The sequence below is a fragment of the Tachysurus fulvidraco genome, chromosome 1, assembly GCF_022655615.1.
Source record: "Tachysurus fulvidraco isolate hzauxx_2018 chromosome 1, HZAU_PFXX_2.0, whole genome shotgun sequence".
NCBI classification, from domain to species: Eukaryota; Metazoa; Chordata; class Actinopteri; order Siluriformes; family Bagridae; genus Tachysurus; species Tachysurus fulvidraco.
Genome location: NC_062518.1, coordinates 46,144,966 through 46,171,388, shown reverse-complemented (window position 1 = coordinate 46,171,388; position 26,423 = coordinate 46,144,966). Strand labels below are relative to the sequence as shown.

Here is a 26,423-nt window from a genome sequence, read left to right as displayed (position 1 = left end):
GTCTATGGTGGGAGCAGATTTGTTCCAGAAAGACAACACGCACTACTTGGTCATTGTGGACTACTTTTCTAGGTTTTTTCCAAACTGTCCTCGACATCAGCGGAAGCTGTAATTGAGCACTTCAAATCCATCTTCGCACGTCATGGAATTCCTGAGGTGGTGCGCTCGGACAACGGGCCACAGTTTGCTTCTGAGGGTTTCCAAGCCTTTGCACGGGGCTGGGGTTTTGACCATGTGACTTCAAGTCCTCGCTTTCCACAGAGTAATGGGGAGGCAGAGCGTGCTGTAAGGACCATCAAAAATCTCCTCAAGAAGTCTGTGGACCCCTACCTCGCACTTATGGCTTACCGAGCGGCCCCTCTCGCCAACGGTTACAGTCCTGCCGAGCTCCTAATGGGAAGAAAGCTCCGAACGTGAGTTCCGGTGATTCCGTCTCAGCTCATTCCAGAGACTGCAGATTTGGAAAAGCTAACACAGAAAGAACTGACATATAGACTGAAACAGAAACAATGTTTTAACCAAAGACACAAAGCACGTGACATGACGTTTTTGCGTCCAGGTGAAACTGTGTGGGTCAAAGACACTACACTTCTGAAAAGGGCACTGTTGTGTCTAACGCTGGCTCTCCCCAGTCTTACATTATAGAGACACCCAGAGGTACCTTAAGGAGAAACAGGTTTCATCTCTCACCATCTCCAATAGCTCCTGTGACTTCTGACCTTCCTGACTCGGTGGAGATGCAGGCATCTCCACTCATTGAAGATTCATCCAACACGGCAGAAGTTCAGTTGGGTTCCCAACCGAACTCTCCATGTACCAGTCGGTACCCTTCCAGGATTAGAACTCCCCCCGGGTATCTAAAGGACTTTGTTTGTACTTAGAGAGAAGCAATGAAGCGTGTGGTCAATGGGGCAGAATAATCCCCACACTCGGTTGAAGGTTTTGGGTAGTCCACCCCATCCTTCTAGGCAGAGAAACTCCTCTCTTGCGAAAGTGTAAAAAAAAAAAAAAGGAAGATTGTTGAAATTTGTTGCCATTATATTTACATGTTCAGTGTCTAATAAGAAGGTCAAGTATAGTCATGTTGGTTTGTTTGCTTCCCCGTGTGTTAAATAAAGAAAAGAAAAGTAAGAATCTTATTTGTGAAAGGGGGATGTAGTATTATGTTACTTACGATAATGTTATGAGGCATGCAGTATGCTTGGGAACCTATATTGGGGGTGTTACGGGACTGGGGGAGGAGAATAAAAGTTCGTTTAAGAAGTTATGGTCGGCTGTCGCGTGGTTCATTATGAAAGGTTTATGTTGTACCTATTAAATGACAGAACACTACCCCTGCCCACCTCTTAAACCCCCCTGTTCGCTGCCACGCTGCCAAAACAAGAAAAGCAAAAACACCACACAGAAGTCAATGTTTGCATTTACATAACATTAACATTCATGACTTTAGCAGACACTTTTATCCAAAGAAACTAACAATGCATTTGAGTTACATACATTTTATCAGTATCTGTGTTCCCTGGGAATCGAACCCATAACCTTTGCAATGCTAATGTAATGCTCTACCATAATGCACTCATACACTTATATAAAAACTATTTATCATTCAATTATGCATTGTTGGTTCAGTTATAGAATGTTCCAAACATTTTTTTATCTATTCTAACATGAAATGTTGAAGTGTATTACAGTGAAGTTCTTGAATGTAATTCCCATAATAGTGAAGTTATGTAATTATTTTTATATTTTAAAAAAAAATCATAAAAATTATACAAATAAATATCGTCTGCACATAGAGATTTGTGCATTTTGTCTACCACGGAGGAAAGCTGATTTTGAGGAAAATTGGATTGTAGCTGCCTCTCTACATTACTACTATAAAAAAAGGAGGTGTTATTTGTGTAGGAACAGCGTTTAGCTCAGGAGTTATTGACTCGGGAAACTCCAACCTGTGAATATGTGACCAACTTTGCTTATGTCTGCTTCAGCATGACACCAGCTTCTCTTGATGAAGTAAACTCTCCTCCCTGTAAACGCTCGGTGAAGTTGGTACATGACAGCTGTCTGGGTGGGGAAAGGTGGCAGAATTCAAATAAAAATGAACCAATTACAACGAAGTTTTGTGAGTAAAAAAATGCGATGCCGTTAAAGGGGAAGAAAAGACGAGGGTAAATTATGGACGTTTTAAGCAGCAAATCAAGTAGGAATAACGAGGGTATACGCTAATATTAAGCCATAGAGTCATTATACACAAACAGCCCTGGGGAAAAAATAAGCATACTGCGTATACGTGCGTATGGCCCCGACTACACCACTGGTGAGGAGAGATGATTCGCTGTGGCGACCCCTAAAGGGAAAAGCCGAAAGAAGAAGGTGAAGCATCGCCTGAATGATGGGGGAGGGGTTATATATTTTATTTTAGAACATCACACACTTCTAAAAGACAACTGTAACATGAAATTTGTTTCTTGCATATTATACTGTATTATATTAAATCCAGTTTGTTACTGTGAGATCATGCTACTATCACCAGTAGCCAGTGGAGGGCAGCAGTGGGCACATAGTGACAGAAGGAGAACAAATTGCAGAATTCTCCAAGTTGATTAAACTAGGTTTCTTGCACCTTGTTGACACTGATGATGAAGGCCCAGCAGCATTAATATCACCAAAGAGAGGAGTTTAAAGGCCCTTAAATGTCTAAGGTGGTGAGGACATTTCACACCATCATAGACAGAAACCTGACAGGAAGCATCACGGCCTGTTTGAGAACAGCACCAAACAGGACAGACGGGCTATTCCAGAGGGTGGTGTGATCAGCTAAGCTGGACTATGTGTGCAACAAACTCTTCTGTCTGTTATAATCAGATTGTGGTTCTGCTTCTTGAAGGCAAACTCAAAACACAAGATGGAGCTTCTTTCCACTGACTACTCAGTCCCTCAACTAGGACAATACCTAGAACTCAGACCTGATTGCTGATAAAGACCGGACCATACTGACACAACATTGGTTCATAAACGGCATGACAGTCTCCAGACGGCTCCATCCACATCAATCCCGTGGGAAACTGGCTGAGCATGCAGATCAATCCCTGGCATTGTGACCATCGGGTGACGAGACTCCAACCAGGGGTAGAACATCAGGACTGACAAAGTAGCTTGTTAAGAAGGGACGATCAGGCTAGGAACTTGGAACACGGGGAGCTCGGGAATGGCATATTTAGCCCGACAGAGAGAGAGAGAAAAATTGTTAGATATGACTGTATACAGGTGATGGACAATGTAAATTATGTGCAAAGTGCAGACAGGGACTTATGCAAGACTAGCTGTGACCACATAACTAAAATTACCACATATTAGTATTAAAAATGTCTGAGCAAAGAATTAAACATCTATGCAACAGCTAGCTTTGACCCATAATGGCAAGTTGTTCAGTCGCTTCTGCAAACGTTACAATTGTGAGAATTTTCTTCTGCTGTGTCAATTTTTATAAGTAATGCCGGTGTTATGTCCAACTATGTTTCGGGATCTGTTTTCCACCTAGCCCTGCCCCTAGCCACGCCACTGTCCAAACTTTCTTCCAAAAGTCTACAATACTCAAAATAAATACTCATTTACAAAAGGTAAGCATTTAGCTAATGTTGTTAGCTAAATGTGGGGCATCCTCTAAACTGGATAACAGTCTCTTTCACCTATGAGAAACTTTGAGATCTTCATATATAGCACTCATCACTCTAGCCACTGATATGGTGTCCATGGTGGATGAAAACTCTGCTATAACACCCTTACAGGCTGGACTCTGGCATAGTGGCCATCTTGGAAGAGTGCTCTGAGCAGGCTTGGGCATGGCAAGCATGATGTGAGGCTTGGGCGTGGCAGGCATGATGTGAGCTGGCTTGGGCATGTCAGGCATGATGTGAGCAGGCTTGGGCGTGGCAGGCATGATGTGAGCAGGCTTGGGCGTGGCATTGACAGAGTTCACAAAATTCCTCCACAAAATCAGTAATGTGCCGATTCGCCTGACAAAGGCGTAAAATCCTCACCACTGGATCCATAGTTAGGTCGGCTGTTCTGTCACGAGCATAGAACGAAGAGGCAGAAGATACAAATGCAGGTGAAGATTTTATTATAAACAAAGAATGACGAGACAAGACGAGATGAGAAACATGAGACAAGATGAAAAACAAACAATGAACACATGATACATAAAGTAGGACATGGGGTCAAATGAAGCAAGACACCAGAAACAGATATCAAAATAAAAGACATAGACAACTAAATGCAAGACAAAACAAAAAACATATGTTACACATATAAACATTATGCTATGACATTATACCATAACTTGACAGGTCAGAACGGTTTGGGTGGCACAAGATGGACATAGTATAAGGCAGGTAGTTTCAGTGTTGTGGCTGATGAGTGTACATACAGTGGTGTGAAAAAGTGTTGCCCCCTCCCACCCCCTGTGGTGGTGGTAGTGTGATGGTCTGGGGCTGTTTGGTCAGGGCCTGGAAGACTTGCTGTGATATAATAAAACCATGAATTCTGCTGTCTACCATAAAATCCTGAAAGACAATGTGTGGCTATCTGTTTGTGACCTCAAGCTGAAGCGAACAGTTAAAGTACTGAACTGAATCCTATTGAGAAGCTGTGGCATGACAATAAAAAGGTGGTTTATGCTCAAAAACTCTCCAATGTGGCTGAATTACAACAATTCTGCAAAGATGAGTAGACCAAAATTCCTCCACAGCGCTGTAACAGACTCACTGCAAGTTATCGTAAACGCTTGATTGCAGTTCTTGCTGCTAAGGGCGGCACAGCCAGTTATTAGGTTTAGGGGGCAAACACTTTTTTTGCACAGCACCATGTAGGTTTGGATTTTGTTTTCCCTTAATAACTAAAACCTACATTTAAAAAAATGCATGTTGTGTTTGCTTGTGTTATGTTTGACTTATATATCAATATGTTTGACGATCTAAAACATTAAAGTGTGACAAACATGCAAAGAAATAAAACATCAGGAAGAGGGTCAACACTTTTTCACACCACGGTACGTCTAGTTTCTTTCTCTCTCTCTCTCTCTCTCTCTCTCTCTCTCTCTCTCTCTCTCTCTCTCTCTCTCTGTTCTCTCTCTATAAGCAAACAGGAAGTGGTAAAACTTTAACACACACCACTGCTCTGTCAGTCAGTCAGTCATTAGAGGGACAGGATGGAGCTCAGTCCACTGCCTGTGATGCTCTGTGAGTAAATGTTCTCTTTGTGTCTTCATTAGAGTGAGTGGTGGGGTATAAAGTTGTTCATCTGCAGTCTGAATGTCCTGAGTGATGATCTTATTGTGTGATTAGGACATTGTGTGTACTTTATCATGACTGTTCAGGTGGATCAGTGTCTCCATATCTGTTATGAGAAGGGTTTAGTTTGATGTGTAAATACTCTCAGTAACTATGATAGTTCAACAGGTAAGAGTACAAGTAGAGCAAGTTTAATACACAGGGTTTAAATCATATAATGGTAGTTAGTGTGTATTGTCTGAATCTGTAGTTGATGATTGCCTTCTGGTGGTGTTTCCTGTATACAAAAATACCGGAAAAAAAAAACATTTTAGCATTAACTAGCAATTTTAAGTAAATTCCTTATAACCTACATTTCCTTTTTTGTTACTATTATGGTCTGTGCAGAAAAACATGTTCACTCTAATACACTTTAGTACCAAAGTAATGCACAGCCCATTTAATAAAAATAAATACAAGTCATTATTTATTTATTATTATTATTATTATTATTATTATTATTATTATTATTATTATTATTATTATTATTATGTAAATAATTAAAACAATAAATGTGCAGAAACAAACTGCAAACTCTTTAGTCCTGTACACAAACAGGGCAGTGTCACTGTTAGAGGCCTGAGAGCAGGTCACAGTTTGTTGGTGCAAATTTAGATGTGAAGGAGCGGATGTGTGAAAAAAGGGTGTAGCGGGTGAAGATGGACGTGTAAAAGCAATAACTAATAATGTGGGTAAATTTAACTAACATCACTGAACTCTTTTAAACTAAAAGGTGTCCAAACTGATAAAAAGGGAAAATATCTTATAACCTACAGTAACATTTCTGTTATTATTATGGTCTGTACTGTGAAGCATCTCAGTGCTATAAGTTTATTCTAATACACACTATCACCAAACTATTGTCTATTATCATTTACTTATTTGTGTCAAATCTATCAAAGAATTCTACAGAAATAAACATTTCTCATTAGCCTTGTACACTGACACACAGGGAAAAGACAGTTTTTTTAGAGACCTCAAAACACAGACAAGTGAGCAGTTGTGGTTTAGCTTCTTTCTTTTTTACTGTAAATTCAGTGTTGTGAGTTCAGCAGTGAAGAAGGGGAGGAGGCGTGAAACTGAAAATATTTGCATGTTGCATGTTTTCAAGATGTTGGTGCTAAATTCTGAGCCTTCATCCTGCATCATACAGTAAATAGTATATACCCCATCTTCACACTTATCAGCCAAGCTTTTTTTTTCACTGTGAATTTGAGTTTGACTCCCCTGATCTACATCATGAAACAGAAATCATGATTCATCAAACCAGACATCCTTTTTCATACCTTTAACTGTACAATTTCTATAAGCCACTAACACAAGCTCATACTGAACCATTACCATCACAGAGCAGGTGTAAGATATGAGCCTGTAATTAACTGAGTTTTAAAAAATTTAACACATTATGACATTAGTTAGAATTGCAGTGGCACAGAGGTAAGAAATCTACATTAGAATTCATTTAATTCTTTTGGAATTTCTGCTTCACGGTCCTGACTTCTGGTTGACTGAACCAAAAGACGAGACAAAGAGGGAGTGGAAACACCTTTAAATGAGAAAATAGACCAGAATCTCTTACGCCAACAAGACTGTAAAGACCTTTAATAAAACCTTTTCACACAAAAAAGCCTGATCAATGACCAATTAGAAAGTAAAGAAATGGTAAAGGCCCTTCCTGTTTAAATTGTATAATTGTATTTTCTCTGCTGAAAATGTCCTGCATGAAAATCATTCAAAAATGATTGCTGTCTTGCCCTGCTGTTGATTGTTTGCTCCGCCCACTCATTTGTTACCATGGACACTAATTGCACTCAATCTCTTCCCCAGGTGTGTTGTCATAGTCTCTGATTGTCTCCGCTTTGTGATTGGTTCCTGTTTGCTATATCTACTCTGTTTGTTCACTTCCCTGGTGTTAGTCGTTGTTGGAATGTTGTGTGTTTCTGTTCGATGTTCCTGTTGCCTGTTCGCGCTGTGTTCTGCCTTGTGTTGTCTGCCTGTTTATCTGTTTCGTGTGTTGGATTATTAAAACTTTAAAACTGCACTTGGATCCTCACTCGCCTTTGTCTCATCGTAACAGAATGATCCAGCTAGGATGTAAAAATAATTATGACTGGTGTACTGTTGAGGAAATTAATATTTTTTTGGATAAAATAAAAGGAAAAGCAGGTGAAGAAAAGTGAGTGATTATTTCCCCGACCTTGACAAGTTTGTCTTTTCTGTGATGTGGGCACGGAAAGTGAGCAGTTATATAGAACTCTCTCAACAGAAACATTTTTGTGTTAAAAAATAATAAATCACAGTAATTGGATGAGACAAATTGAGTCAAAAAGAAAGGCTATTGAGAGGGATAGTAAAATAAACATGCTATTCTTTACTTCCTTCATTGTTTCTTTCCTCTCTGTATATTGTGACCTCAAATATGAGTAAAGGGTCTCCATACAGAGCTGTTGATTCTACACCTACTTCTGTCTTCAGAGCTGATTATATGTTGGCAAACGAGACATGGATGGAGCTTAAAGATACACGAGAAATTTAGATCAAGCCACAAGCCCCCCTCACTGCCAAAAGTCAAGAATTTAAGTCATTTTTTCATGTGATTATTGTCATCATTGTTTTAATCAATGCTTGTGACAAATATTCTGGGTTGCTGTTTCAAATTATCATGATACATTATTGTAGCTGGACGTGTGTGGGTGTGTGTGTGCCGCGCCGCGTGTGCAGTTCAGAGAGAGTTCTCGCAATACACTTTTTGAAGCAATGGTGAAGCATCATAGATGTAATTAATGAGGATATGAAGCTAGTGGGTGCAATTGTTGAGGATGCAGAAGATAGGGATAGGTGGAGAGCAGTGGTGTAGTCCTTGAAAAAAAAGGAGTATACTACTACCCCTGCCTCCCTCTTAAACCCCCTGTTCCCTGCCACACTGCCAAAACAAGAAAAGCAAAAACAACACACAGAAGTCAATGTTTGCATTTACATAACATTAACATTCATGACTTTAGCAAACACTTTTATCCAAAGAAACTAACAATGCATTTGAGTTACATACATTTTATCAGTATCTGTGTTCCTTGGGAATCGAACCCACAACCTTTGCAATGCTAAAGTAATGCTCTACCATAATGCACTCATACACTATAAAAAACGATTTATCATCCAATCATGCATTGTTGGTTCAGTTACAGAATGTTCCAAACATTTTTTTTTATCTATTCTAACATGAAATGTGGAAGTGTATTACAGTGAAGTTCTTGAATGTAATTCCCATAATAGTGAAGTTATGAAATTATTTTTATATGTTTAAAAAAATCATAAAAATTATACAAATAAATATCGTCCGCACATAGAGACTTGTGCATTTTGTCTACCACGGAGGAAAGCTGATTTTGAGGAAAATTGGATTGTAGCTGCCTCTCTACATTACTACTATAAAAAGGAGGTGTTATTTGTGTAGTAACAGCGTTTAGCTCAGGAGTTATTGACTCGGGAAACTCCAATCTGTGAATATGTGGCCAACTTTATTTAAGTCTGCTTCAGCATGACACCAGCTTCTCTTGATGAAGTAAACTCTCCTCCCTGTAAACGCTCGGTGAAGTTGGTACATGACAGCTGTCTGGGTGGGGAAAGGTGGCGGAATTTAAATAAAAATGAACCAATTACAACAAAGTTTTGCGAGTAAAAAAATGCGATGCAGTTAAAGGGGAAGAAAAGACGAGGGTAAATTATGGACGTTTTAAGCAGCAAATCAAGTAGGTATACCAAGGGTATACACTAATATTAAGCCATAGAAGTCGTTATACACAAACAGCCCTTGGGAAATAATAAGCATACTGCGTATATGTGCGTATGGCCCCGACTACACCACTGATGGAGAGAGATGATTCGCTGTGGCGACCCCTAAAGGGAAAAGCCGAAAGAAGAAGGTGAAGCATCGCCTCAATGATGGGGGAGGGGTTATATATTTTATTTTAGAACATCACACACTTCTAAAAGACAACTGTAACATGAAATTTGTTTCTTGCATATTATACTGTATTAATATTAAATCCAGTTTGTTACTGTGAGATCATGCTACTATCACCAGTAGCCAGCTGAGGGCAGCAGTGGGCACATAGTGACAGAAGGAGAACAAATTGCAGAATTCTCCAAGTTGATTAAACTGGGTTTCTGGCACCTTGTTGACACTGATGATGAAGGCCCAGCAGCATTAATATCACCAAAGAGAGGAGTTTAAAGACTCTTAAATGTCTAAGGTGGTGAGGACATTTCACACCATCATAGACAGTAACCTGACAGGAAGCATCACGGCCTGTTTGAGAACAGCACCAAACAGGACAGACAGGCTATTCCAGAGGGTGGTGTGATCAGCTAAGCTGAACCCCAACTATGTGTGCAACAAACTCTTCTCTCTGTTATAATCAGATTGTGGTTCTGCTTCTTGTAGGCAAACTCAAAAAACAAGATGGAGCTTCTTTCCACAGACCACTCAGTCCCTCAACTAGGACAATACCTAGAACTCAGACCTGGTTGCTGATAAAGACCAGACCATACTGACACAACATTGGTTCATAAACAGCATGACAGTCTCCAGACGGCTCCATCCACATCAATCCCATGGGAAACTGGCTGACCATGCAGATCAATCCCTGGCATTGTGACCATCGGGTGACGAGACTCCAACCAGGGGTAGAACATCAGGACTGACAAAGTAGCTTGTTAAGAAGATCAGGCTAGGAACTTGGAACACTGGGAGCTCGGGAATGGCATATTTAGCCCGACAGAGAGAGAGAAATTGTTAGATATGACTGTAATCAGGTGATGGACAATGTAAATTATGTGCAAAGTGCAGACAGGGACTCATGCAAGACTAGCTGTGACAGCATAACTAAAATTACTACATATTAGTACGAAAAATGTCTGACCAAAGAATTAAACATCTATCCAACAGCTAGCTTTGTCCCATAATGGCAAGTTGTTCAGTCGCTTCTGCAAACGTTACAATTGTAAGAATTTTCTAAAAATACAGGAAAAAAAAAACATTTTAGCATTAACTAGCAATTTTAAGTAAATTCCTTATAACCTACATTTCCATTTTTTGTTACTATTATGGTCTGTGCAGAAGAACATGTTCACTCTATTGCGCTTTAGTACCAAAGTAATGCACAGCACATTTAATAAAAATAAATACAAATCATTGGTTACTAATCACTTATTATTGTTATTATTATTGTGTAAAAATTAAAGCAATAAATGTGCAGAAACAAATACTTTTCATTAGTCCTGTACATACAAAGCAGACGCTGTTAGAGGCCTGAGAGCAGGTCACAGTTCGTTGGTGCAAATTTAGGTGTGAAGAAGCGGATGTGTGAAAAAAAGGGTGTTGAGGAGGGTGGAGATGGACGTGTAAAAACAATAACTAATAATGTGGGTAAATTTAACTAACATCACATTAGTTTATTCTAATACACACTATCACCAAACTATTGTCTAGTATCATTTACTTATTTGTGTCAAATCTATCAAAGAATTCTACAGAAATAAACACTTCTCATTAGCCTTGTACACTGACACACAGTTTTTTTAGAGACCTGAAAACACAGACAAGTGAGCAGTTGTGGTTTAGCTTCTTTCTTTTTTTACTGTAAATTCAGTGTTGTGAGTTCAGCAGTGAAGAAGGCGAGGAGGCGTGAAACTGAAAATATTTGCATGTTGCATGTATTCAAGATGTTGGTGCTAAATTCTGAGCCTTCCTCCTGCATCATACAGTAAATAGTATATACCCCATCTTCACACTTATCAGCCAACTTGTTCCCCACATTCTCCTTTATTCTCTACAAGCACTCGGTCTCCTCCAACCAAGTGATTCCCGTTCAGTGAGATTGTTGCTGCTCAGCTGAAGAATGTTTCTGTGCAGTTTTCATTGTAGTCTTGAAGCAGGATAACGAGGACTTAGCATCCGAATCATAATCAGGCATTTGAGTCTTTCATCAGTTGCTTAATAATGACATCATCTGCCAACCTAGGGACATGCCCAAGCATAAAGAAGAAAGGTGCATGGCTTGGAGTTTCATGGACAGTGATTTCAGTTTCGATGTTTAACTTTTTTTTAACGTTTCGATTTCAGTGGAGATTCTCCACAGAGGTTATGATCTGGTAACTGTGGAGGCCACCAAACTACACTATACTCATGGTCTTTCTCTTGGCACAGGTTTGTGTGGAATGTGCTTTGTTATATGGTGCAGTGTAATGCTGGAATTAACCATTATAAGTAAATTCTGTACATAAATGGACCAAACTTCAGACAATCCTCAGTTAGTATTAACAGATGAAATATGTGTCAAGAAAACATTCATAGACCACCATGAGCAGCCTGAACTGTTCACATAAGGCAGGTTGGGGTCATGGATTCATGCTTTTGTCACTAAATTCTGATCATTAATTCCACCCTCCACAAAAATGGCCAAACCAAAGATGGACAATAGGAGCTTTCAAGACAGGTGGGAGGCAGATTATCTGTTCACGAATATAAAGGACAGACCTGTTTGTCTTGTGTGCTAACGGAGCTAACGTGTCTGTAACAAAAGAATATAACAAAAGAAGACACTATGACATGAAACATTATGAGAAGTATAAGGACCTGGATGTAAAGCAGAAGCTCCAGAAGGCGGAGGAGATGAAATAAGTCTGGTTTCCTGACAGACTATGTTCATGAAAGCAAAATCAAAAAGTGAAGCTGCTGTAAAAGCTGTAAAGCTTTATTGTGGCAGCAGAGATTGCAAAATCTGCCCGACCCTTTAATGAGGGAGAGTTTACCAAAAAGTGTATGGTCAAAGTTTGTGACATCGTGTGCCCAGATAAAAGGCGAGAATCTTTGTCTCATCGTAACAAAATTATCTAGCTAGGATGTAAAAATAATTGACTGGTGTCAACTAATAAACATGCAAAATAAACATGCTATGCTTTACTTCTTTCTTCACTGTTTCTTTCCTCTCTGTACATTTTGACCTCGAAAGTGAGCAACAGGTTTCCAAACAGAGCTGTTGATTCTACACCTACTTCTGTCTTCAGAGCTGATTAAATGTTGGCAAACGAGACATGGATGGAGCTTAAAGATACACGAGAAATTTAGATGCACAATGTGAGGGAGAAAATTTATATTTTATTTATATATATATATATATATATATATATATATATATATATATATATATATATATATATATATATATTTTTTATTATTAATGGGGGGCACGGTGGCTTAGTGGGTAGCACTTTCGCGGAGTTTGCATGTTCTCCCCGTGCCTCGGGGGTTTCCTCCGGGTACTCCGGTTTCCTCCCCCAGTCCAAAGACATGCATGGTAGGTTAATTGGCATCTCTGGAAAATTGTCCGTAGTGTGTGTGTGTGTGTGTGAGTGTGTGTGTGAGTGAATGAGAGTGTGTGTGTGTGTGTGTGTGTGAGTGTGTGTGTGTGTGTGCCCTGCGATGGGTTGGCACTCCGTCCAGGGTGTATCCTGCCTTGATGCCCGATGACGCCTGAGATAGGCACAGGCTCCCCGTGACCCGAGGTAGTTCGGATAAAGCGGTAGAAAATGAGTGAGAGTCAGCGAGATATACCTAATAATCAGAAATGTCAATAATCAGGTGGATTGTTAGTTTTCCTGTCATGTTCCCAAGGGGACAGATTTGAGTGATGCACGAATGAGAGTGAGTGACGTACGGACAAAGAACTAGGCTCGGGCACGTGTAATGTTGTGTGCACATGTGATAAATAAAGTAAGCAATGATACTGCTTTAACCGTCCATTCTGTATAGTTTAATAAAACAGAACAGAATGAAACAGAGTCGAAATCAGAAACACGGAAACGCTCAGAATGACTGTAATAACAAGTCGAGACTTCGCACCGGTGTGAAGTTCAAGTGCAGCTTAAGTAGCGAGCGGTGATGAGGAACAGGTGGCGGTGTAATCAGTGTGGGTGATGGATGTTGGGGAGTGTAGTCCGGGAGCGAGTTAATACTTAATAAACGAGTTAATAAACGCTTCTCTGCGTTGACGTTCAGGCGGTGTGTGTGGTGCGCTGACCGTGACTATATACAGGGCACAAACATTTTGAGGGGCAGTGGCCTAAACCAAAAAAAGGGGCACTAAGGGGGTGGTTGCTTGTTAACACAAATTATCCAGTTATTACAAAATGTATAATTAAAATAGAAGATAGCACACGCTCAAATACATTTTAGACTTTATTGTAGATGTTTTGATGGAACATAACAACAATTACACATTACTGAAAATAACAGAAACTATTTGCATTTTTTTTTTTTTTTACATTTTGGGGGCAAGTCGTGGCCTAATGGTTAGAGAGTCTGACTCGTAATCCTAAGGTTGTGGGTTCGAGTCTGGGGCAGGCCACAACTGAGGTGCCCTTGAGCAAGACACCAAAGCCCCCCACCTGCTCCCCAGGCGCCGCAGCATAAATGGCTGCCCACTGCTCCGGGTGTGTGTGTGTGTGTGTGTGTGTGTGTGTGTGTGTGTGTGTGTGTGTGTGTGTGTGTGTACAGAGAACGAATTCTGAGTATGGGTCACCGCACTTAGCCGTATGTCACGTCACTTTCACATTTTTATATTTACCTGTTCCATTTACAGCAACACTTTTCTATTTGGTCCCATGTCGTGAAAGATCTTCATAACCTCATCTTTTATGATTTTGATTTTTCTTTTTCAATGGCCAGAAGCAGAAGATCAGAGAGTCATTCTTGTCCACACACATTACGAAGTTTAGTTTTCACCAGCTACAACTTTGAGAATGAGTGTTCAAAGGTGGCTGTTGAGACCGGTAATGTTGCCAAGATTTTCAGCAGCTTAAAAAGTGTTGGAAACACAACATGAGCATCAAAATCCTTAAATGTTTCCAAACTTGCATGGGCACTCTTTTTTGAGACACATACTGTGAGTGATGCTGCGCTTGTGGTGTGTGGAGCGAGCTGGAAAACCTGGAGCGGTTTAGCAGAATAGGCGGAATGCTTTGAGCGGAGCGGAGGGGGTGGGGAACAGGGGCACCTCAGTCGATGAGGGCAGAGGGGCAGTGGCAGTGACTCTGTGATTATATATATAATACTGAGAACTTCAAAGCAGACATCTTGAGGTAAATTATCTGGAATGATTAGTATACTGATGTAAATATATTTAATGGTGTTGAACCATCCTTCTCTGGATGAATGAGCTAAAACTGTATGCTGGCCACTCCTAGGATGTTCTTAACTGATGCATTCATGAAGGGATCCAGAGTAATCACCTCCAGTGTCAGTCCAGGAGTTCTTGTAGAGTCCAGTGGGAAGACTATCTGTTCCTTCATCAGTGACGTGTTCCGTGTCCAAACAGTCCCTCTTCTCCAAGTTTAGAACAGGAGGCCCTGTAGAAGATCACTTCTGCAATATAAATGTATATCTAGAGGTCCAAATAAAATATCAATTTTCTCCATCAGATTGTGCATCTACAGGTCCGTAGGCAGCCTATTGAAAGGGGGGTTCTTTTTTTTTTTCTTCCAAAAAGTGGACCTTTTTGCAGTTTTTCTCCTCTTTTTGTATTTAATTATGAGGTTCAAATATTTCATTTTGGTGACCTTTTATGCACTAATTTGTGCTGGATTAGCTTGTCTGCTGGTATCTTAACGAAAACGCTTTTTGATGAACCTAAATTATTTACTGCATTGTTGTCAAATTGCTTCCTCATGTACCACCTTTGTCAGTCCATACACAGTTCATAAAGACCACACTAACAACACAATAGATTTAATGAACTTTACTGAAGTATAATTATTTTGAAGTATATATATTTTTTAAAGATCTGCTTAACCAAATTTGGAGACTTGGCACTCTAGACTTTGGTTCTGAGTACAAATCCTTTCCAAAATGCTTAGCTAAAGGATAAATTACATTGTGGCTAGTGTGATCACAGTTTTGATCTAGATGTATGAAACACACTCAGACTCAGAGGTGGTGGTAAAACCAAAGAAGTAAAGACAGAATATTATTTTGCTGCAGCAAAAGGCATCGTCCTTACAGTGCAACGTCTACACAGTGATTCTAGTGTTTCAGCTCTCCCTTTTGTACCCTGTGTGTGTGTGTGTGTGTGTGTGTGTGTGTGTGTGTGTGTGTGTGTGTGTGTGTGTGTGTGTGTGTGTGTTTTCATGCACCCTCCCTGGTTACTGAAGTTGTATGCCTTTGAATTATCACCTCAACAAGGCCGCATTCCAGTATCAGTACTTATCTATCACATGCACACAAACTCCCCTAAAGTTCCCATCCTTCTAGCACGTACAATGTTAACATTTGGAACAAGGGCTTCTTGTCCTTTCTCCCTAGTCTGACACACAGAATACAGTAAAATCACATAACATTATATACAAACACACAACTGTTGTATAAAAACACTCATGATATTTAATATTTTCACTACACTAGTTATGACACTGGGGTTAAAGTGCTGGATTACAAAACAGGAGCTTAAGAGTTTGATTTCCACGTCCTGCAGGCTGCCACTTCTGGGCCCCTGAGCAAGGCCCTTAACCCTCAATTGCTCAGTAGTTTTAAATTGGATAAAAAGTCGCTCTGGATATAAGTACATCTGCTAAATGCTGGAAATGTAAACAGTTAGTTTTTTGTATGGATCTTCTAAATTGCTACAGTATGATGATCTCTCTCTCTCTCTCTCTCTCTCTCTCTCTCTCTCTCTCTCTCTCTCTCTCTCTCTCTCTCTCTCTCACTCACTTTCTCTCACTTTCTTTTCAAGAACGTTACTTCATGAGCAGAATAGTGACATTTACCTGAATCATGTCTATTTATGATTTAAGATGTAAAATGTAATTTTTACAGGATGGTAAGAATTAAGTTTCCTGAGTAAGATTTAAACTTGTGTGTTCTGTGTGTCTAAAATGTGCTGTGTTCATTAATACACTGAAAATTCTCCATATTTACGTCATGTTCTGTTTCTGTTCCCTTTTTAGTGCTGATTTCACTCATACCAGTGGTCCAGGCTGTAGGTGAGTTATATATAGTTTATCTTTATATTGTCTCTTTATTTAAATAGTTTTAGTGCTAAGAAGGTTGTGTATAATTTGTTAATTTGTTCCCTGTTTATTAATGTAGATTTTTAGATCTAACCAAAGGATGCTACAACATCAGATTTGAATAAATAATTTTACACTCAAATAGTTTTATGCTGCTTAAATTTCTTAACATATTAAATATAAAACAGCACAAGTTTAACCCTCCTGTAATCTTCCCTGCTTTTCTGTGCAATTTAGGAGCACAGAGTCAAACTGACCTGGTCTGATTTCACTGCTTATAAATAATGAGCCGTAAAATGTTTCCAACATATTAACATATATTTTGCACACATTTTTTGTAATATTTGGTATAATAAACCTCATTTATATACAATAAATAAAGTAAAATAATAAAGCAGAAATTATGAATTAGTTTCACTATATTTATGATCAGAGGCACATAATTTGATGAAATATTACAGACTAAACACAGTGTGTGTGTGTGTGTGTGTGTGTGTGTGTGTGTGTGTGTGTGTGTGTGTGTGTGTGTGTGTGTGTGTGTGTGTGTGTGTGTGTGTGTGTGTGTGAAGCTTATTTGTAGATCAGGTGTTGCCCTCTGCTGGACAAAGGCATATCACAAGTGTGAAATATTTACTAATGTGTAGCTTTTTTTTATGGAGGCCCAATGAAATGCAATGTCCAATGTTTGTCTGTGTTTGTGTGGTGTGTAAGTGTGTGTTTGGGTGCGTGTGTTTGTGGACATTGTGTGTGTGTGTGTGTGTGTGTGTGTGTGTGTGTGTGTGTGTGTGTGTGTGTGTGTGTGTGTGTGTGTGTGTGTGTGTGTGTGTGTGTGTGTTCATTGCACTGGAGAGGGCAAGAGTGTGACCAATTGCCCTACTAAATGTGGCCAGAGGAACACAGGTGTAATAAAATATTTTTATGAACACATAATTCAATAAAAATAGATATAATTAATTTTACTTGCAAAGTGCATCATTTGGAACAATCCATGTCATTTTCAGGCAAGTATATGTAAGAAAACAGAAGAGAACAACAGATATAACTAGTGCTAAATAAAATGCTCCATGATGCCCCTGATTACTTAATATTAAGCAGGTTACACATATCAGTATCAACAAGTAACAAAAACATGAACTCATACTCACTCTAAAAATGATATTAGTAGTGTAGACTTGGGAATGACTTTATGTAAGGTTTATTAACAACAGAATGTTTTATAGGGAGTCCTAAAGCTGAAAAGATTTGCTATTATCTGATTTATTTAATATCATTTGAGACATTAGAATTAGAAGGTTTTATCTGTGAATTCTGATATTTTGAGAGATTTACATCACAGTGCATGGTGAGTCTTCATGTAGTGTGTTTAATGTTAAAGGAAAAGGGAAATGATTAATTACAGAATATTTAGAACTCTGAGATTTCACTTGGGAGAAACTGTTCATGAAGACAAACATTTTCTTAAGATTTAGATGAAACACGTCCAAACTCCTCAGGTTTAGAATATTTTATGTTACATACAGATAAATTAGAGAACTTTTATTGTTTATCTAAAGACACATAATAGTGTTATTATCATCATCATCCACATCAGTCTCTGTCTCATCACAGAAATCCCTCACAATATTTAAACACAAGCCTCATTATCTTCTCTTCACTTGACTGTTCACATTAACACCTCTGGGGTAATAATCCATGATTTACTTTTGTTCTGTTGGATGTATTTCATGTCATTAATGTATTTTAAGACATTTAAATATGTAATAACTTTGTCTGCTGTCGACTCTATAAAATGTGTGAACACTCAGATTTAATGATGATGTGATACACAGGAACATCCCAGACATTTTGACCACTGCTATCTGATTACAAACTGAATTAATTATAATTATATCTAAAATATACTGAATATCAGCCGTGTAAGAAAACATACAACTGTAACATCTTGTATTAAATGTTAAATATAAATGTTAGTTTTAGACACAAAGCATCTGTTAGACACAGTGAATCTACTGCTTATGTTGTAAAGTGTAAAGCAGCTCTGACACCTTCATCATTTCACACCAACAGTAAGACCCAAACCGACTGTGAGAGTGAATCCTCAGAGCTCCGTCTACACTGGAGACACCGTCACTCTGAGCTGTGAGCTGCAGCAGGGGACTGGATGGAAGTTTTACTGGTACAAAAATAATAATCAGCTGTTACAGAATCTGAACAGTGAACAAGTGAACACACTTAATGTGACAGTCGATAATGCAGGAGAAACAGAGTACAAGTGTTTTGCATACAAGATAAACTCCAACAGCTACTACACAGAGCACAGTGATCCTGTCAAGATTACAGTGAGAGGTATGTCATGATTTTTTCCTCTTTTCATCACAGGTTTGTTAGAAGGCGTAAACATTATTGTTTAATTATTTTGTAATTTCTTGTTATTCCAGAATTTTCAGAATGATCTTGAAATACATATGTTTAAAAGTATTTGTCATTTCTGACTGGTGAGATCCAAAAACATTTTGTTTAACACACACACACACACACACACACACACACACACACACACACACACACACACACACACACACACACACACACACACACACTATAACTATGTTTTCTGACATGTAAACATCTTCAGGACAGAAAAGTTTATATTTTGTGGTTCTGTATTTTTTATATTTATTCATTAAAATACAGTCAAGCGTGCATCAGCTGTTAATCAGCTGTCCACGACACGCACCAATCCGGTTATGACATCCATATTACCCGACCATTTAAATTCCCATTCATAGAGCCGTTCTAGCGCTTCGCTGCTGCCGTGATCTAACTCCCTCCTCCAACCCCAACCCACAAAACAGATAAACAAATATTTTTTTTTGTACAAATAATTTATCATTTGGTTTCAACAGTAAAACCCAAACCGACTGTGAGAGTGAATCCTCAGAGCTCCGTCTACACTGGAGACACCGTCACTCTGAGCTGTGAGCTGCAGCAGGGGACTGGATGGGAGTTTTACTGGTACAAAAATAATCAGCTGTTACAGAATCTGAACAGTGAACAAGTGAACACACTTAATGTGACAGTCGATAATGCAGGAGAAACAGAGTACCGGTGTTGGGCACACAGGATAAACAACAGCATCTATTACATGACACAATTCAGTGATCCTGTCAAGATAACAGTGAGAGGTATGTCAAGATATGATAGTTTTTTTTGTTATGAATAACATCATTATACACCATGATGACACATGCATTATGATCATCCAGATGTTCTATTATTTTTCTACAGTGAGACCTAAACCAGTGGCATCCATGAATCCCGATAATCAGGTGTTCAGTGGAGACACCGTCACTCTGAGATGTGACATACAGGATGAAAGTGTCTCTAGCTGGCAGTACAGCTGGTATAAAGATACTTCACACAGTCCTGTCAGTAGTGAACAGGTGTACAGTATCAGTGGTGTTGAAGTGACCCACACAGGTACATACACCTGTAGAGGAACAGAGAGAGGAGGCTCACGCTCCTCACACTCCAGTGATGTTATTACACTGACTGTATCAGGTGAGTGTGTCAGGTGAAAATGTGCATGAAAATGTCTTACTTTGTATTAAGTAAAACTAGATTCAAAAATATCTTGTATTTCCTGTGTAACAGAGAGACCACAGGCAGTACTGAGTGTATCTCCACACAGCTGGCTGACTGAAGGAGACTCAGTGACTCTAAGCTGTGAGGTTACAGACTCCTCTACAGACTGGACATTCAGCTGGTACACAGTTGTTCCCTACAGAGACGGATTAACTGGAATAAATAATAATCGTGGCTATATTGTGTATGTGGAGCTCCTCTCAGACAGCAGCAGAGGATCTGGAGGCAAATACACTCTCAGTCCTGCTGCTCTTAAACACACAGGAGTTTATATGTGCAGAGGAGAGAGAGGAGAACCAGCCTTTTACACACAGTACAGCAATCTACAGCCACTATGGATCACTGGTGAGGAAAATTATCTGTTGTGTTGAAGTGTAGACTTTAAAAGTGTGAATGTAACATCAGATTAATGCAGTATTTATGCAATTGTGTGTATAAATAAAGTATGTGTATGATACACATATATAGGACTCAGGACATGGTTGTGGATTTCTGTGAAGGAGGATTTTATTAAAAGTCAGAGCAGGTAAACATTCTGTATGTGACCAAGTATACATCAATTATTCAGAGATAATGTCTTCAGAAAATGTCTTCTAAACAGATACAGATACAAATAGGAGGTGAATATATTTATGGTATAAAATCATAATCATAATCCTGTACATTGGCTCATTTGACTGCTCTAATTGTCTAATCATTTACAGTAGAATTCTGTAAATGAATAAAACAGCGTTTTACTGGAAAATAAATACTGCAATTTACATCACATTACAGTCATTTCCTCGTTTTCTGCCTCATAATCTTGTTTATTGACACTTTACATGGCTCTTTTCTGTTTAAGGTGAATCTCCTCCAGTCTCTCTGATCATCAATCCCAGCAGAACTCAACACTTTACTAATGACTCTCTCTCACTGAGCTGTGAGGACCAGAGTAAGTCTACTGGATGGACAGTGAGACGATACACACACAGTGAGAGAGTGTTAGATTGTTCACACTGGGGATCAGTTACAGGATCTACATGTAACATCAGCTTCCTCTCCACATCCTACACTGGAGTTTACTGGTGTGAGTCTGAATCTGGAGAAAACAGTAATCCTGTCAACATCACAGTGCATGGTGAGTCTTCATGTAGTGTGTTTAATGTTAAAGGAAAAGGGAAATGATTCATTACAGAATATTTAGAACTCTGAGATTTCATTTGGGAGAAACTGTTCATGAAGACAGTTTATTTTTTTCAATTTAGATGAAAAACCTCCAGACTCCACAGGTTTAGAGTATTTTATGTTACATACAGATAAATTAGAGAACTTTTATTTATTATCTACAGACACATCGTAGTGTGTGGATTTCCTTGTTAGTGATTTTCTGTGTTCTAGATGGTGATGTGATCCTGGAGAGTCCTGTCCATCCTGTGACTGAGGGACATCCTCTGACTCTACGCTGTTTATATCACAACCCAAATCCCTCAAACCTCCGAGCTGATTTCTATAAAGATGGATCAGTTCTCCAGAACCAGACTACAGGAGAGATGATCATCCAAACTGTCTCAAAGTCAGATGAAGGTTTCTACCACTGTGAACACCCAGAGAGAGGAGAGTCACTGAAAAGCTGGGTCTCAGTCAGACGTGAGAAATCTTTTGAGAATTTATTTTTTATTTTATTCTCTTTTTAAAGAGTTTCTATGTTTAACTGCTAAAATTCTGCACTTTTTCTTCATTCTCAGGTCCTATATCCAATGATGGAACATTAGGACTGGTTGTGGGTTTGGGATTTTTGTTCATCGCTTTTCTGATCTTAATGATGCTGCTGTGGTCCTACAAAAGAAAAAAAGGTCAGATTACTACATTAGCTTTGTTATGTAGAATATAACCAGAATTGCAAAAGAATAAAGTAAATTGTGATGTATCACATAATCATGGACAATAACTAAAGGTAAACAATATCTAAGTGTTGATGAACAGATCTTTAAGACTTAAGTCAATATTATACTGTGTGATATGAATCTGGTTACAGTGCAAGAAATAGTTTAAATTTTGTGTATATTCTAAAAAATATAAAACATATTTGCACATACTGAATATAGAACTATTAACTGTAATGTAGTGAATACTATATAGTCATATTATACATTGTTATAATCCCACAACATGTAAAATTTGAAAGTTTTGTGATCACAAGAATGCAATAAAGAGATAAAAATAATAATCCATGGCCTCTTAGGACTTCTGTAAATTTAAATATAATTTAAATATAAATAATATACATTATGCTATAGTTTTGTATCTATAATGAATAATTATTTTTGTTCCTACTGTATAATTGACCTTTTTTACACTCTCTTTAATATAAAATGTATTTGTCAGTATGTACACACTGTTCAGATGTAGGATCTCTCTCTCTCTCTCTCTCTCTCTCTCTCTCTCTCTCTCTCTCTCTCTCTCTCTCTCTCTCTCTCTCTCTCTCTCTCTCTCTCTCTCTCTCTCTCTAGAAAAGCAGAAAACCAATCAGACATCAGAACAGAATCAGAACCAGTCAGGAGCTGAAGACTCTCAGTCAGGACACACACCACTTCAGGCTGGTCAGACACTGTCTCAATGTTTATTTCTATCTTTAATGAATTTCTTTTAGTATTTTTCTGAGACTTTCTTCTGTTTGTTTTGTGTAGGGAGTGCTAATATTTATGACACTGTGGATGAGTCAGCCATGAGAGGAACAGGTAGCTTTATTTCCTTTCACACATTTACTCTTGCATTAGAGATTTAACTCTAGATTAACTCTATACAGTAAAGTACAGAAGTGTCTTGTAGAGACCAACACACTGCACTGTGTTCAGGTGAAGCTGCAGCTGAGATCAACAAAGCCATTTACACACAGGTCAAGAGGAAAAAGAAATCAAACAGGAACAATGGTAGAGTATTTCTAATGCTGGGACATTTCACAGATTTATTAAAAAACAAAATTCGCAAATTACACTGGAAGTCTTCAGCATGTTCAATCATATGTTATATTTCTGTAGTTTAGATGATTTACTTTCAGCAGGTTTGTTTAAAAAGTCAGTGATGTGTTATCACACATGGTGAAGATTCCACATGCTAAATGATAAAGGAAGCTAAAAACCTAAAAGAGTTTAAAGATCTACTCTAAAAAAAATCAGCTAGTAGTCAATGTAGTTTTGGCAGGAGACTGATAATGACTGATGTTTAGGTTGATGAGTTATGACTGATGTATTAAAAGGCTACAGATCATTGGGATGGTTTTGTTCTCTTCTACTGCAGGTGCTGAAAATGATGTGACTTATGCTGAGATTGAACTGAAACCAATGCTAAAAACAAAGAGAATAAAAGGTAGGGCAAAATGTAGTAATTATATTTATTCATGTAACAAATAAAACACTGTATAGACAACAGTTAGTGTGAATAACAGATTTACCAGCCTGTTAAACCTGCTATTAAGAAAAGTTTTCATTTTCCTATAATAGTACATCCTCAAGTGTATTACTCCCCTTATATCACAGCAATAATACATAAAACCCATAAAACACCTTCTGACCAAACAGTTGTGAGAATTAAGAAGCTCTGTTGTATATCATGTATTTTAAGTCCTTTAGATGAGCTGTAGTTTTTTTCTTTTTTTTCTGGTAATTAATCAGTGAGTTGTTTCTTCCTCCCTACTAGAGACGGCCAATGTGGGTGATGAGACTGTATACTCAGAGGTGCAGAAGCACGTGAAGGTAAACCTCTTGACATTTATAAAGCTTAAAAGACAATTACAGCACCTTAAATTAAGAGACATCCAAAAGTGCATTGGGTAGAATTTCTACACACCATTAGAATGTGAACCACAAAAACATTAAAATTATCGTGTTTTATTCTTGACCTTCATATCCATGTACGCAAAATCCTGACTTTCCAAATCTGTGGTGGTCAGAAGAGTTCATCCATGTTAGTTGGTATCTGTTTATAAAACGTTCTATCAGTTTATTCTGCTTGAGCAGTTAGCTATGAACATGTAAGCCTAATAAGTTACTTATTTTTTGCTGCATAGTAATTTGTGCCATAATTGATGGCAATATCATGAGAAATGTTTTTCTAGTCATATTTATGCATTTATGTTTTCTTTCTCTGCAGTGAGCCGTGTGTCTATGTACACTGATGAAGCCAGTGTCATCAAATAGATTGTGATTGCCTTCTGTTTTTGTTCCTTAAAATATTCAGCTGTTACTCTTTTATATTGATATTTTATTGGATGATGCCAAACCTGGCAGCTACTCTGAAAATTTGTTTAAACAATAACTAATTTGTGTCACAACATCATGCTGTCCCTTTAGATGTCTCACAAAAGTTCAGTCATTGGATCAAGTCTTAACCCTGCAGCTCCACCTATAGGCATTCTTGTCCTTAACAGAATGACATCCCAGGAAAGTGTAACTTAAGTTTTACTGACCAAATTCTTTAATGCAGTGCTCATTATCTTCTGAAGCCCAAACCCAGGAAACCAGATAAGACTTGCTGGAGCAATTAATTTGCCATATTTTCTGACATGTTGTATGGCTACTTGTACATTATCTGTACAGCTCTGAGCTGGTCTTGGAAAGGGGCAGCCTGCCTACAGCTGGGGACCATTTTGTCCATAATGGTGGAATTGGTCTGCTCTTCAGTAGAGTAGCATTAAAATGTAATTTATGTCAGGATTCTGTTGCACAGTTATGCCAAAATGTGGCTAAATTAAACACATTAGTTTGGTTTTAAGAATTTGTTTGACTGTCAGTACTTTATGTCAAATAAACAATGAACTGTAGTTTGGGTGTAAAAGATTATCACCCCTAGTGTGTATAATGATGTACAGTATAAAGTATATAGTGTATATTTGATTTGGACATTTCCTGCTGGGTATAAACATACATTTTGTGTATTGAATTACTGATGCCATTTATATCACAACATGGCTTTACAATTATGTTGCATGCATTCAGATAATAACACAAATGCTCTGCACTTTCTTTGCTTATTTAATAATGCATTTGTGGGAAAAAAAATAATAATAAAAATACATTTTTTTACATTCCATATTTTTGTTGATGTTGTTGTTGTTGTTGTTTCATCTGTCCAGTTTGTACTATGTTCAACTTAGAGATTAAGTATTGGTCATGTCTACAACTCCAGACTTCTGTGTGGCCTATGAACAACTTCATGTTCACAGTTACCCAATTACTGATTGCAAACACCCGGACTCAATTACCTATATATTATTATAAACACTTGTAGGGTCCAGAACATGTTCGTTACAAAAATACTTGATATTGGAAGAGTATATTTTGTGTTTAAATCACTTTTACTGATAAATCTGTGACCCACTCAAAGAACACAACTTACCCACATCATGTCCCATTACATCTGCAGTGTGAAACTCCAGATTTCACTCCAATATGCCATCATTCAACAGATAGAGGGCGCTGTCCTCATTTATTTAGAAACTTAACAGAGACGTTAAACATTTCACTTATTTACAGACTGTTACATATGACTTTGAGTGTGAAAATGAATAATTTTAGTCACAAAAACATTTCTGTGTTGTGATTAAAAACACATATTTCTTTCCCACCCACAACAGGAATAGTGCTGTTATGAATGAAACATCTGCTACATCTCCCGACCGCCACCAGAGGGAACCTTCACCCGAGTTTTAGCGACATCCTGACTACATCCCCCACAAACCACCACTCCTGTCATGATTACACCACCAGCTGTTTCCCATTTCCCACGCTATAAAAGCTGAATTTGAACCTTTCCCCAGTGTGAAGTCTCGACTAGTGTTTACTGTCATTCTGAGTGTTTCCTGGTTGTTATTCTGTTTTCCGGTTTTGACTCTGTTTGATTTTCTGATTCTCTGATTGTTTGCTGCCTGCCCGACCTGTTTTTTCGTGTTCACCGATTCTGATTATTTGCTCTCTACATTGTTGTGTTTGCTGGCTCTGACCCCCGCCTGTTGTACTACGATCTCCTAATAAAGCGTGCATATGGATCTGCCGTTTCCTGACGCCTCATTACAGACGACTTCGCCATTAAGTGATCCAGCCGCTGTCCCGTCGAGTACAATAGAGCTCCTCACCAGGCTCACAAGGGAACTCGCTTCAGCCCTTCGAGATCTGCAGAATCTCTCCGCAGCTCAGGCCACAGGTCCACGACTCCCTTCCCGGAGAAATTCGAGGGGAACCCCGCGAGGTGTAGAGGTTTCCGGCTGCAGTGCTCGCTGTTCTTGACACAACATCCTGTTCTCTACCCCACGGATGGCAGCTGCATAGCCCTTGTTTGCACGCTACTCACCGGAAGGGCTCTAGAGTGGGCTACCTGTGGAAGGAGGACGGCACGGCGTTCGTCTCCTTC

At 38.7% G+C, this 26,423-nt stretch overlaps 1 protein-coding gene across 5 annotated transcripts; it reads left to right on the top strand.

Moving 5' to 3' along the window:
* The first annotated feature begins 19,389 nt into the window (after positions 1-19,389).
* LOC113643288 (low affinity immunoglobulin gamma Fc region receptor II-like) lies at positions 19,390-25,830 on the top strand. 5 transcript variants are annotated; one of them, XM_047799774.1, is made up of 12 exons: positions 19,390-19,579; positions 19,683-19,955; positions 20,049-20,384; positions 20,881-21,156; positions 21,417-21,665; positions 21,764-21,871; positions 22,529-22,618; positions 22,706-22,756; positions 22,874-22,948; positions 23,316-23,384; positions 23,715-23,770; positions 24,168-24,975. In XM_047799774.1, the coding sequence occupies exons 1-12, from the start codon at positions 19,540-19,542 to the stop codon at positions 24,168-24,170; spliced, it is 1,626 nt and encodes a 541-aa protein (XP_047655730.1). In that variant the 5' UTR covers positions 19,390-19,539; the 3' UTR covers positions 24,171-24,975. The 5 variants fall into 5 exon arrangements, with proteins under 5 accessions (XP_047655730.1, XP_047655734.1, XP_047655736.1 ...); XM_047799778.1 differs by lacking the exons at positions 23,715-23,770; positions 24,168-24,975 and adding an exon at positions 25,651-25,830 and having other exon boundaries at positions 21,758-21,871; XM_047799780.1 differs by lacking the exon at positions 22,874-22,948 and having other exon boundaries at positions 21,758-21,871; positions 24,168-24,979.
* The last annotated feature ends 593 nt before the right edge of the window (positions 25,831-26,423 follow it).